Source organism: Ostrea edulis, chromosome 6 (assembly GCF_947568905.1).
Source record: "Ostrea edulis chromosome 6, xbOstEdul1.1, whole genome shotgun sequence".
Taxonomy (NCBI): Eukaryota; Metazoa; Mollusca; class Bivalvia; order Ostreida; family Ostreidae; genus Ostrea; species Ostrea edulis.
Genome location: NC_079169.1, coordinates 46,044,591 through 46,058,788, shown reverse-complemented (window position 1 = coordinate 46,058,788; position 14,198 = coordinate 46,044,591). Strand labels below are relative to the sequence as shown.

The 14,198-nt window shown below is 33.9% G+C and overlaps 1 protein-coding gene across 1 annotated transcript in view; it reads left to right on the top strand.

The window, feature by feature from the left end:
* Positions 1 to 12,132, top strand: part of LOC125646843 (interaptin-like) — a 49,535-nt gene extending 37,403 nt beyond the window's left edge. The window contains exons 10-19 of the mRNA XM_048873400.2: positions 840 to 1,814; positions 2,006 to 2,278; positions 2,476 to 2,643; positions 3,592 to 3,858; positions 4,091 to 4,270; positions 4,427 to 4,588; positions 5,962 to 5,985; positions 6,169 to 6,257; positions 9,588 to 10,812; positions 10,928 to 12,132. Coding sequence (XP_048729357.1) covers positions 840 to 1,814; positions 2,006 to 2,278; positions 2,476 to 2,643; positions 3,592 to 3,858; positions 4,091 to 4,270; positions 4,427 to 4,588; positions 5,962 to 5,985; positions 6,169 to 6,257; positions 9,588 to 10,812; positions 10,928 to 11,119 — 3,555 coding nt within the window. The 3' untranslated portion in view covers positions 11,120 to 12,132. The remainder of the gene's footprint in view (positions 1 to 839; positions 1,815 to 2,005; positions 2,279 to 2,475; positions 2,644 to 3,591; positions 3,859 to 4,090; positions 4,271 to 4,426; positions 4,589 to 5,961; positions 5,986 to 6,168; positions 6,258 to 9,587; positions 10,813 to 10,927) is intronic.
* The last annotated feature ends 2,066 nt before the right edge of the window (positions 12,133 to 14,198 follow it).

Genomic DNA, 14,198 nt, shown 5'->3' with positions numbered 1-14,198 from the left:
TAAATTTGACCCATCTTATATATCTCGATTGAGAAAATACATCTATAATGAAACAGGACCATCTTGAACGGATATAGCTTATACATACACATATTAAGGCCCAATCCAATAATGAACAGATATAGCTTATACATACACACGTTAAAGCTCAAAACAATAATGAACGGATATAGCTTATACATACACACATTAAGGCCCAATACAATAATGAACGGATATAGCTTATACATACACACATTAAGGCCCAATACAATAATGAACGGATATAGCTTATACATACACACATTAAAGCCCAATACAATAATGAACGGATATAGCTTATATATACATATACATACATACATACATACATGTACATACATACATACATACAGGTCCAATACAATATGTTACAAAGAAAATCATTTCTGAAGTTATCAGGACAGATGTCTATTAATAAAGTTAATAATTAGTATTATATATATATATAGTCGAAAAATAAAATAAAATCCAAGACACTCATAAAAAGTTTGAGTATATTGGATTGGATTGGATTTTTTGACCTTTATTCTACCCCGATACCAAGAAAAAATAATTTATTGATTGAATGTATATATATATATATATATATATATATATATATATATATATATATATAATCCAAATAGAAAGAGTTGATATCACACAGTCAAATTATTCAATAAAAAAAGCAGGAAAATATACAGTTCCATAATATATTTTGGAACTGTATATTTTCCTGCTTTTTTTTTATTGAATTATATATATATATATATATATATATATATATATATATATATACATATTTAACTTAGATCATTGCTTCATGAATATTTGCCTAGGTAGGAACACACTGGAGATCAAAATGCACCACCATCGAAAAAGAAAAGAATGAGTCCCAACAGCGACTACGAGAGTTAACTGAAGATTCTGAGACACTAAGAGGGTCGCTTAGGGGATTCAAAGAAGATGTGTGCAACAAACAAAAACAACTGAGGGAGATTGAAGAAAAAATTACAGTTAATTCAGATATATTAAAACGGAAAGAAGAGATAATTAACGAACAAGAAGAGATTATCAAACAAAGAGAGGAAGACTTACAATTACTTCTCGATCAAATCTCGCACAAGGAAATTGAAATTCGAGATTTGCGCGAGAAATTGCATCCAGTAGATGAAAAATTAAAGGATAAGGATGATATAATAAAATCATTAAAGGACATAATAGAATCAAAGCAAGATGAAATCAATTATCAAACTGAAGAAATTTCAGAACTTAATGAGACAATTGAATTAAAACAAAACGAAATTGACGAACTGTCAGGGAATTCAAAAGTCAAGAATGTTACTAAAGCGGAATGGGAGCAGGACAACAAACAACTTAAAGGTGATTTGGAAACAATGGCGTCCAATCTTGGTAAACTTCACACCGATAATTGTACATTACAAGAAGAGTTGGAGAAAACCAAGCAAGCTCTAAGTGAGGCGATGGTCCTGTGGAACAAGGATCGATCACAGATTGAAATAGCTTACAATGTAGCGAAGGAAAAGTTAAGAATGTATGAAGAGACCGCAGCAAAGAAAGAAAGTCAGATTGTCGCTCTTCTACGTAAGGAGACTCATAAGTTGTTAGAAAGTAAGGAAAAGACTTCGACAGAATTTAGGGTCTCAAAAATTGAACATGAAGCAAATATGAGGACTTTGAAGAGCGAAAAACTTAAATTACAGGACGAGCTTACACAGAAAATACGTCAGCTCACAGCTGAAATGACATCAAATGATAAAATGAAAGAAGAACTTGAAAGATTAAGAGCACAAGTGAGTTGTAAATCAGAATTGAGTTTTATGGAAATAGATTTACATTTATAATTTTGTCAATCACGTAAGTTGGGTGATTCAGTAGATAAATTATGCTTCTCTTTTCTTTTCTTTTTTCATAGTCAATGCAACAATGTTACATGTATTATAACAGTATATAAACTATCTAAATTTGAATATTCTCTTTGTAGGAGGAAGTGGCTTATCAAATTCAATACCATGAAAAGGTTCTCCGTGCAGAATATCTGGCAATGAAAGTCAGATACGAAACAAGATTAGAGAACCTTCAAAAGGAGCACATGAAACTTCTTGGCGTTTTAGATAAACTGCAGCGTGAAAAAGTCCTGAATCAAGAAATGATAAAAGGTGTACAAAAAGGAATGGGGAATATGAAGGAAACATACACCAAAGACCTGGAACATTGGAAGGAAGAGAGAAATGTACTTGAAAAACACATCAAAGAGGTAAAGGCAACATCTACTTTCTCCCAAAATCATTTTGCGCTCGTACCTTCAGACAAAATAAAAGCTCAATTGATGTTTCCTTAACTTCTTAAATCACGCACTGTCAACAAAGTGTTAATACGACACAAAATAACATGTTAAAGCTACATGTACAAGTGCCTTAGGATTAAGATTTGAAACATAAATTTTTAATGCAGATAGAATCTAGTCGGAGGCTGGCCATGGATCTTGAGGGTAAAGTAGAAGAATTGAAGCAACAACTGGCTGACCAGGAATATGAACGGGCCGAAATTGTTAACAGAATGACTACAGAACGCTCAAAATGGGAAGTGGAACGATCAGGAATGCAAAGTTGTATAAATCAGGTACAATGAATTGTTTAATCTATAAAGTTCGCACTCTTTTCACAATTTAAGCCCAATATCATTCGATTAACATGTGTGCTCAAGAGGAAATAAAACAAAAAAGCAGAAAACATTCAATGTTATATTAATCATCTGATGTCTTAATCGGCGTTTGAGTACTTATAATGTATAGCTTTGTACACTATATTTTAGTACTTATAATGCATAGCGTTGTGCACTATATTTCAGTACTTATAATGCATAGCGTTGTGCACTATATTTTAGTACTTATAATGCATAGCGTTGTACACTATATTTCAGCACTTATAATGTATAGCGTGGTGCACTATATTTTAGTACTTATAATGCATAGCTTTGTACACTATATTTTAGTACTTATAATACATAGCGTTGTACACTATATTTTAGTACTTATAATACATAGCTTTGTACACTATATTTTAGTACTTATAATACATAGCGTTGTACACTATATCTTAGTACTTATAATACATAGCTTTGTACACTATATTTTAGTACTTATAATACATAGCGTTGTACACTGTATTTTAGTACTTATAATGCATAGCCTTGTACACTATATCTTAGTACTTATAATGCATAGCTTTGTACACTATATTTTAGTACTTATAATACATAGCTTTGTACACTATATTTTAGTACTTATAATACATAGCGTTGTACACTATATTTTAGTACTTATAATACATAGCGTTGTACACTGTATTTTAGTACTTATAATGCATAGCCTTGTACACTATATTTTAGTACTTATAATGCATAGCTTTGTACACTATATTTTAGTACTTATAATACATAGCGTTGTACACTATGTTTTAGTGCTTATAATACATAGCGGTGTACACTATATTATAGTACTTATAATACATAGCGTTGTACACTGTATTTTAGTACTTATAATACATAGCGTTGTACACTATATTTCAGCTGGAAGAGAAACTGGATACTATCGCATACTCACAATATAAAACTAAAGATATGCAGAGTCGAATGGAAGTTGCATGGGAATCCGAGAGAGCAGAACAAAAAAGACTACTTAATGAAGCACACGAATTGGCGATGGACCTGCAAAGGCAACTGAAATGCCGGGACGACGAGCATTCTCGAGAACGGAAAGCTTTGCTAGAACAGCTGAAAAAACTTAGGAAGGAACTTGATGAAGAACAGCTGTTGAGGGAAAAGAGACTTACTCAGGTTTGTTCAGCTATTTAGTGAGTTAAACAAAGATCCTATCAAGTACTAATATCGATACGTTTTGCATTGATTTTAACCTCTCTCTGTATTACAACGGCTGCCAGTCCTACATCTCGAAAAGCAACCGAGTGTTCACGATTGAGTTTAGATTATCATGAAGATAAGTACAATATCTAAGTTGATGATAATTATTTCTTAAAGATAAACATTCAATGAAAATAGATTTCTCTAGATTGAATCTAGTAAGAAAGAAATTGAAGAATTAAAGAAGAAATTGAAGGACATGTGTTGTCGCTCTGAGAAAGATCAAGATTCAACCATGAAAGAAAAAGTTGATTTGGTGCGTCGCCTGGCAGAATTTCGACGAATTCACAAAAGAGACCAGCGACGAATTGAAGATGTGTTATCAGAGGTAAAAACAATGCTTTACTGTCAAATAAACGTTAATTGTCTATCATTTGAAAAATGATAGTATGAGATACATGTTTTAATGAAAAATTACGAATGGATGAAATATCTCAAAGATTTGACTGTACATCATATGATCTATTGACATTGTATCCAACAGCTGACACGCCTGCGGGAGCTTGCCTCGATAGTAGTTGATTCTGAACATCCAGACATGGAGAAGGATATTATTTCCAGATTAGAGCAGTTGTCTAAACCGTCCTCGGAATCCAAAAGGCTGTCCATCCATGCCAGTACAGATCTAAAGCATAAAATAAATGAGGTCATTATTGGTGTTTATTATAGCAAAAATTATTTTATGTTCATGGTAAAATAACAAATTATATCAGCTCACCTGAACCAAAGGCTTGAGTGGGATTTTTTATCAACTTCTGTCCAGTGTCTATCTGGTCTAAACGTTTCTCGTGTTTTTCCCCTTCTCAAGAACCGCTTGACCTATTTCAGCTAAATAACGCACAAATCATATTTTTGGGTCAATTGCTGTTTGATGTGTTTCATGCCCATTGTTAGGCCGTTCATGGCACTTTACCTGATTAAGACATAGCGCTCATGGCGGGTGTGACCGGTCGACAGGGGATGCTTACTCCTCTTGGACACCAGATCCCGCCTCTGGTATGCCTAAGGGTCCGTGTTTGCTCAACTCTTTATTTTCTTTTCCCTGTGGGAATTATGAGATTGATAACTGTTCGTTATATTCGCCTTTCATACAAACAAATGTACATGTATATTTTCCTTGCGACCAGAGATGCTTATGATATGGTTGTTTAAGTGGGTAAGGATGTTAAAAATCTTCTGTAGAATCACAGAACCAGGAAAGTTAAAGTTTCCTTATATATTGACGGTTTGGTTTGACACTAGGGACCAACAGGGTGAGGGATTCCAAATTTTACATAGGAATATATTGAAACTTCTCAAGAACCAAATAATGTAATATGTGAAATGAATATTTGAGCATAATAACAAACTTCTCAATGTAAGCGGAAAATTGTCATAGGAATATGCAAGCATCATGACGTAGTGTTGATTTTAGTTCACCTATCGAATTTTGGTGTCTGAGCGCGACCACAAGAAAGTTCTAAGTTTACAAAGGAACATATAGGAGTGATATGATTGATTGGTTAAATAGCGTTTAACGTCCCTAGAGAATATTTCACTCATATGGAGACGTCACCACTGCCGGTGAACGGATGCAAAATTTAAGCCTATGCTCAGCGCTTATGGCCATTGAACAGGAAGGGATCTTTATCGTGTCATACCTGCTGTGACACGGGACCTCGGTTTTTGCGGTCTCATCCGAAGGACCGCCCCATTTAGTCGCCTCTTACGACAAGCAAAGGGGTACTGAGGATCTCTTCTAACCCGGATCCCCACGGCATAGGAATGATGTGTGTAGTTTCAATATTGTTCACACTGTGGGCGATATTGGGATCATAGTTGGCTTTTAATCTAACACAGGAAATACAGGCGGTCAGGTGGGTGATTTGGACGATATTCATTTTCTAAGCCTTCATACTAGCTAAAATCCATTTTTGCCTTTATTTCAATCTACATTTGTACGTAAATTATTCATATATTTAGTTTTTAAAATACTACATTTTCCATGTGAAAATAAGTATTTTGCATTTTTGTTTGTAGATTGTGATGCAGTATATGAAAGAGGTATTAATAAAAGATATAATATGAATATAATTTTACATTTTGTTTTATCACTTATGTAAATTAATAACGGTTAAACAATTTTTGAGTGTCAAACTTGCCGTCCTTTTAACGAGAACTATCTGCATTCATTGTTTTTATTTAATCCGCTTAGCTTTTTATGAAAAAATTATTTCTAATTTTTAGTCTTTGAAAGAAATTCACTTTGCGGCGGATAATTTGTCAAGGCCAAGTTCTCGTGGTTCCTCTGAAGATGAAAGGCGAAGGCTTAGGAGGTATGGATTATTAAATGAATACAGCATGTCGTGATTAGATATTAGACCAGTATGTTCATTGATTGATTGATTACGGTTTTACGCCTTTTTGGCAATATTTCAGCCATCTTACGGCGGTAGATAACAATATATTCAAAATAGCACTTTCATCAAGCAACCCCGGTTTATTAATATGTATATCGATAGACAGCTGAAGTAAAAATAATTAAATATATTTGGAAATTATTGCAGACCTTCTTACGTTTATTATTGTGTTGATCGGGCAATCGAAACACTAATATAATCCCCCCTTTCAATATACCAGAGTAATTGAATGATTTAAGTAGACGAAGAATGAAATATTTTTTAATATCAGCATCGCCATACATAGAGTATAGGTAGTCACTGTGACGTTTTTGCAACTTCTTGGCTTGTTTCAGCGTAAGGAGTTGAGCTTCTTTGAGCAAAACATATCCGTCGTCTGTGTATGTCGCCTGTAAATTTTACATACTGTCGACTTATTTTTCAAACTGATTGATAGATATTTTTTTTTACTGTTTAACGTCCCTCTAGAGGATTTTTCATAGGGCTGTAAAAGTTAGGTCTATGCTCGGCGCTTACGGCCTTTAAGCAGGGAGGGATTTTTATCGTGCCACACCTGCTATGACACAAGGTCTCGGTTTTTGCGGTCATATCTACTGTCCGCCCCGTTTAGTCACCTCATACGACAAGCAAGGGGTACTGAGCACCTCTTCTAACCCGGATCTGGTTTTCAACGAAAAAATGTATCTTATTGGGGCCTTATATTTATTTGGCCCCCTAAAATTACTTTCAATTTTGTTAGATAAAAGGTGAACGCAGATGTTTCGGATTTGCTATGTCACTTGGAATTTTAATGAATATTTTATTCAATATAGAAAAGGGTTCAATAACAGGTTATGAGCTTTGAAACGTCCTCTCCATGTATAATTACAAAGCTTTAAAGGGAAGGTACATATTTTGTACAAGACACACAAAAAAGCAAAAGATAAAATAATTTTTAATGATAATGAAGAGATAAATGTACTAATAAAGAGAGAAGAAAATGCTTAATACTCGTAGCCCTTCAAAGGGGTTACGAACTACATATTGTATGCATACAACAAAAATAGTAAGGTAGTATGTGAGTACTAGTAATAATATTGTTTAATTAAAGCCCTTTCTTTGGTAGATATATGTACAGTATCAAACAGATTTTCATTGACATCTATTGACAAATTATAAACCACTTTGAATTTGAAATGTTGTCGGTACATCAGTAGGTGCGTGTAAACAATTTAACAGCCAATTGCTTTCAGAAATAAAAGCAGGACATTGCAGAAAGTAATGAATACTATCCGCATAACCATCAACACGTGCACACAGATTACATGATGGGTTATCAATAAGAAAATGATGAAAAAATCAGCAGCTTGCTTTCTTAGTTGATAATGTAAAATATTTAATCTGCATTTTCCATAACTAAAAAGCTTCTTTGTATTATTGTTAGATTTAGTTGCTAATCTTTATCACTTGTTAGTAAATAGATAGTTTCATTACAGGAATTGAGAAAATTCAAAGATTTCACTTTAACTGTCTTATCACATTTACTTTGTCAGAAAATGTCTTTGTAAGATGAGGATTAAAATATCTTCAAATGAAGGACTATGCTTTTTCCAAGGGGAAATTAATGTGAAAATTTGAACTAGGGTTTGGTGTTTAAAACATTTTCAAAAACCACTTGACCAGAATAGCTGAAAATGTCTTTTTATATTCAAGACTCTACCATGTCCAAACCATGACCAACAGTGCCAAGGTGGTCCACAATTGGTTTTAAAGTTTCCCATAGAGAAAGTTTTGTAAATGTTTCTTCTCAATTTGTCAAATCAATATGCAATTATCTACATGCAATGTACAGTTAAATTTGCGCAAAACATAACACCCCACCCAGGAAGAGGGATGGGCCACAATAAGAGGAATATATTCATATGGTACACAGGGGAAAAAGTTAATTTCCAGAACCATGTGTTCACAATTTCTAAAATTATTTTAAAATTTTTAAAGTTCCAAATTTGTGTATTATGTATATGGTGACCTACAAACATCATTGAAAGGCGAAGATAACGAACAGTGATCAATCTAAACTCCTATAAGCAATACAAAATAGATAGTCGGGCAAACACGGACCCCTGGACACACCAGAGGTGGGATCAGGTGCCTGGGAGGAGTAAGCAATATATATAATACAATTCAAATGTATACAATACATTTGGAACATCCGGCACCTTGCACATAGTAAAATATAAGAGTCTAGGTTGCACCGTATGTGAATTAGAATAGGTTATACATGTAAAATATGAATAAAGAGAGAGAAAGTACATTTAATCATATGAAAGTCATCACTAGGTCGAATGCCGTCTGGCATGTTTCATATCAACTGCAAGACCATTATTTACATACTGATTTGACTACGGATTACTCCGTTTACCTGATTAATATATAGGCTCACGACGGGAGTGGCAAGTCAACAGGGAATGCTTACTTCTTTTTAGCACCTCATCCCACCCCTGGTATGTCCAAGGTGTCCGTTTTTACCTTTCGCTTAATTTTGTATTTTTAAAAAAAATTTTTTTTTAGGATTTATGAGGTTAAACAGTGCTCATTATCTTCATTTGTACATATAGAAGAATGCGTGTCCTAATGCGTTTACTTTGTATAGAAATACCCGGCGCGGTAATTTGTTAACAAAATATCAATCAGGATTTACCTCTATTTTGCATACAAATTACAGCAAGTGTCTTTGTATGAATAAGTCGACTCATGGAATACAGGCTTCTTGTTTAGAAATTATGTAATTTACATTTTCATATCCTGGAATTTGAAAATCACAAAAAATAAAGGGCTCTGTGTTGAAACTGCACTATATCGGAATAAAGAGCCGTAATTGGGAGCTTTCAAATTGTACTTGCTAAGGCATATTATAATGTACTTGTTTACATAAACCATTATTCCACATGTCACATGTAGAATATGTAATATATCATTTGTCTCTTCACAAAAGGCCTTGTCAATAGAAAGCCAATATAATTCACAATGAAAATCGAGATTTGTGCAAAGTTTTCGGGTTTTTTGTTTGTTTGGGAGAAGGGAGGGATGCACCTAAAGTATCATCCGTGTAATTGTGTAGTACATTACATTTACAGTCATATGGTTTCAGTATATGAAAATATCTTTTTCACAATTCTTTAAAATTGTTTCTTTTTTCCAGTTTTAAAGCATACTTCATGCTTAAAAGGCAAATGATTATAACTTATATCTTTTGTACCATTTTAGGAGTATTTCCAGTTCAGAATTGGACTTCCTATTAAAAGATGAAGCAGTTGTTGATCACCAAATAGAGACCCTGAAAGACTCCAGGCGGAACACACCAACAAAACATCATGATTTAGTCAGTAATAGATTGCGAAAGAATATATGTTCCCATGGACCTGGTGATCTTATAGATGTGAGGACGGATGATTCAGATACAGAGATGGTCATTGACCCGGAACCTGGAACTGTGAGTGATCGCCATCAAAGGATTATGATAGATGTACATCACGAGGAGGGGGTCTCTTCAAAATTCCCTGTTCCCCCGCCATCTTTCTTGGTACCAAAATCGCAATACATGGTATCTGTTACCTCACATAGCTCAAAATCACTTGCAACAACGGTAACGACTACTTCTGCGAGGCAATTGCCAAACAGTTTATCTTTGAATGTGTTAAGCGACAGCTCTGATGGAACATCCTCCTTTCCAAGTGTTTCACCAACACACACGCAAAATAATTTTGACGTTCCCAATCCGAAATATAAGTCTGATATCAATATTTCGTCCAATAGTACACGGGTATCAAAAGAAGAAGCTCGTCGAAAATTCTTTGAAAATTTGGAGGACGTCAATGGAAAATCTTCAGATAGTAAATCAATGAGTGAGAACAATTTGTCGATAGGAAACAACAGAGTTGTAATACTTGAAGATTCGAACAAACATGAAGGTATGGAATATACAGCAGAAGTAAGCAAGAAACATGGATGTTCTTCAAGTGACAGCGAACCGAGATTAAATAGAAGTGGAAATGATGAATTGCATTCAAAGTCAGCACAGCCGAAAAAGAAAAGGAAACTATTTAAAAAATCTGTTAGCATGGATAGCTCTCCAGTGCATAGCACGCTAGCAGATGCTGGGGTTTCCGCTATATCTCCCGGCGCTCCGTCGTCCTTGTCTCCTTTTGAACTGTTTGCTGCTGTGAAACGCAGATTGAAGCCGTCATTAAAACGATCGTCTTCACTTACAGAAGGCCGCAAGGGACACTGTTACGATGAAGGAGACAGGTCGAAGCATGTTAGTCATATCGATGCGTATGCCAGTTCGTCGTATTCATCCAGGGATCAGAGCTTGCAAGAATCGCCTATATCAACCCCGACGACATATGAAATACAGACACCAGATTCAGAGTCACTCATTCCACCACATACACCTCCAATATCGATGATGAACAGAAGAATATTACCAAAAGTAAGCTTTCATTTTTTGAAAATTTCATGACTGAATTTAAGAATTTTCTTTTTTTAAAAATAATTTACAGACAGGAATATTTTAGAAATATATATTTTTGAATAATGTATTATAGCTTCAAGAGTTACATGAAGATGATGACGAGCGCAAAAGTCGAAGGAAGAAAAATGAAAAGAAGAAAAAATTCCGTTCAAAGTCAGCAGAACGAGCCAAAAGTGGACCTGCCTCCTTATTACAGGATGTTGTTTTCCATGAGGATCTCGCCACGCCCCTTTCTCATTCCCCTTTCAGTGAAACATCCGTTTGAATACATGTTTTAAAATTTGTATTGAAAATTTTTGTTTGAATTCTATTAGTGACGTTCCATTCCATCATCTATAAAGTAGGTGTAGTGGATCTGAAAATGATCTAAGCGATAAGACATGCATGCTGCGGTATCTTTTGCTGATGCACGTTGTTTGTTACAGTAATCTCAATTTACATCCTTCAGAACATTGATTTTTATTATTTCTACTTGTGTTTGCAGTAATTACAAAGTGTGTGTGTTAATTTTGATAGAAAATTCAAAGTTTACTTGGATTTATGCTATTGGCAATAAGTAAAGTTTGAAATTCTATCTATTCCTCTTGATTGACATTTTCGATCCTTACATTTCGCGTCGCACAAGAGGCCTTGATATACTACGGAGACATCGGTTGTATACACAATGTGTGACCGTGATGTTTGTAATTGTTATTTTCAATTTTGGTACATTGTTATGTTTGAATATCACTTTTCCCAATGCATACCCCAAATCAACCAACGAGAATCTAAACAAAATGCTTGTTCAAAGTTTTCTTTCAACATCTGATGAAACATTTACAATTATTGCTATGTAGCATGCTGGAATTTTGTTGTTTTTGTTCTGTAAGTATTTGAAATAGAAAGTCATATCGTGATCGTTTATTATTGATGTTTTCAGAATAGATATTTTGAAATGCTTGTTACTAACGTTTTTCAATACTTTAAGCAATGATTGCTGATAATACAGTATGTAGTGTATATATATATATATATATATATATATATATATATATATATATAAACAGTTTACATGTTCCTGTTGGTACATTTATGAAGCGAATAATTGACTACTCTGTATAATATATATTCCTGGCAGTGATAATTTTAGGGAGAAAAACTTTAACATTGAAGTAAGTAAACTAGAGAGATGTATTTTGATATTTGTCACAGGAATAGTTTTTACTTACCGGTATTTAGAACACGGTGAAAATGTATAATATGTACGACTGTATTTAATTAAAATGAAACTTTGATATGCACATGTTTCCTTTAATTATTTTCCTGGAACTAATCAAACATCGGATGAAATAAAAGTTACCGCTCACAAATGAACAGTTTTAAAATTATAAACCGATCCAGGTCTGCACCAACTTGATTGACTGTATAATCAGAATGTCTTTAATTCGTTTATTTCATTCTGCACACACAGACATATATATATACTGATCGTTGTTTATATGTGATCATTTTGGATTTTATTCTTTTAAATTATTTAACACATGTGCCGATTTTTATTATTCATTTCTTGACATTATATATATATATATATACTAAAAAAAACATTAATACACTTTTCGAAATATTTTTCACCAGACTTCATCAGTCGTGTTTATTAAAATGCATAGCAACTGACGTTGAACCCTTTGAAGACTTTGGATATATATATATATATATATATATATATATATGTGAATAACAATAGTTTTATTCTAAACTTGATGGAAAATTTTGCAGGCAAGCAAAAGTACCACGGAACCTTGCGTAATTCGAGTGTGATAAATATAATTTCTATTGTTAATAGTAGTATGATTTTGTATTTGTTTATCCAACTTATTGAAATGGTCTATATACTGTAAGTGGTTTTAATTTCGCGGTGCTAAAAGTTCGCGGCTTTTCATATTGGTCTAATTGCGGTGGCTTTATTTTCGCAGAATTCTAATTTTATTTTGATAACTGGTAACTGTTCAAAACGTATAGTGTCGCACTTGCAAAATGATTGCGGTTGTTTTAATTTCACGGGAAAATCCCCGACCGCGAACATAGCGAAATTAAAACCACCGCAATCATTTCTCTATTTGCCATGAAAAAAACCTTGTGAATATGAATTCTATACAACATTTCAACTTCTTGGATGATGCAAATATCAAATGGCACTATAGATTTCATATATAAAGCCTAAATAACAGTAATTGTATATTACAAAATAGTTAATACTATGTGTAATATTGGGTAGTTTGTAGAGTGTATTATTTACACGAGTGCAAGTGAAATACGAGCTGTTTTATTCAATAAAGCTGTTGATAAAATTTGAGTGATGCCAGTGGTTTTAATACTGTACACGAAATGAATAGGAAGCTTATGAGGAGGATGACTAGTAGTAAAATATATATGTGTGATTTAATTCTATCTTTTACGTAAATCATATCAACAGAAAACCGTAAAATCCTCATACAAGCAAATATATGATATTTTTTTTACTGCGAACATTGTTTTTTAAAGATAACAAGTGAAGTAGTATCATAATGACTGGTAGGTGTATTTAATAGCATGGCTACAGAATTTAGTTGTGTGGATATAATATTTCATGCTTATAAAGAAGACTTTGAAGCTTTTCAAAACATTCAACAATACGACATATACATGGTGTAAACCTTTGTATTAATATCTGAATATCGGTTATCATTTGTACGTCAACTTCCCATGTTTATGTACCAATATTCCACTATCATCTGCATGCAAGGTGAAGATAACGAACAGTGATCAATCTCATAACTCCTATAAACAATACAAAATAGATAGTTGGACAAACACGGACCCCTGGACACACCAGAGGTGGGATCAGGTGCCTCTGAGGAGTAAGCATCCCCTGTCGACCTGTCACACCCGCCGTGAGCCCTATATCCTGATCAGGTAAACGGAGTTATCCTCAGTCAAAATCAGTGTGCCAAGAACGGCTTAACAATCGGTATGAAACACGTCAGACAGCATTTGACCCAATGCGAGGTTGTATTGACGAACTAGATCGTTATAACGACCATAGAATTTGCGAAATGCTGACTTCAATCGAGACTGTTGAAAGCCATGTACCATCAACTTGTTTGTCAGTAGCTTACCTCGATTTAAAAACTGACTATACGCAGAACAAACTCTTGCATATCGAATCAGTTGAGATATATAAACACCATATGCAGGTGATAATGGAATATTGCTACATAAATATGGGAAGTTAACGATGGAGAAGCTGAAATCATCCCGTTTGTCATACAGTTGAGTTGTCAGTTTGCCGTTAATGTCTACTTTCAATAAAATATCTAAGTATGAAG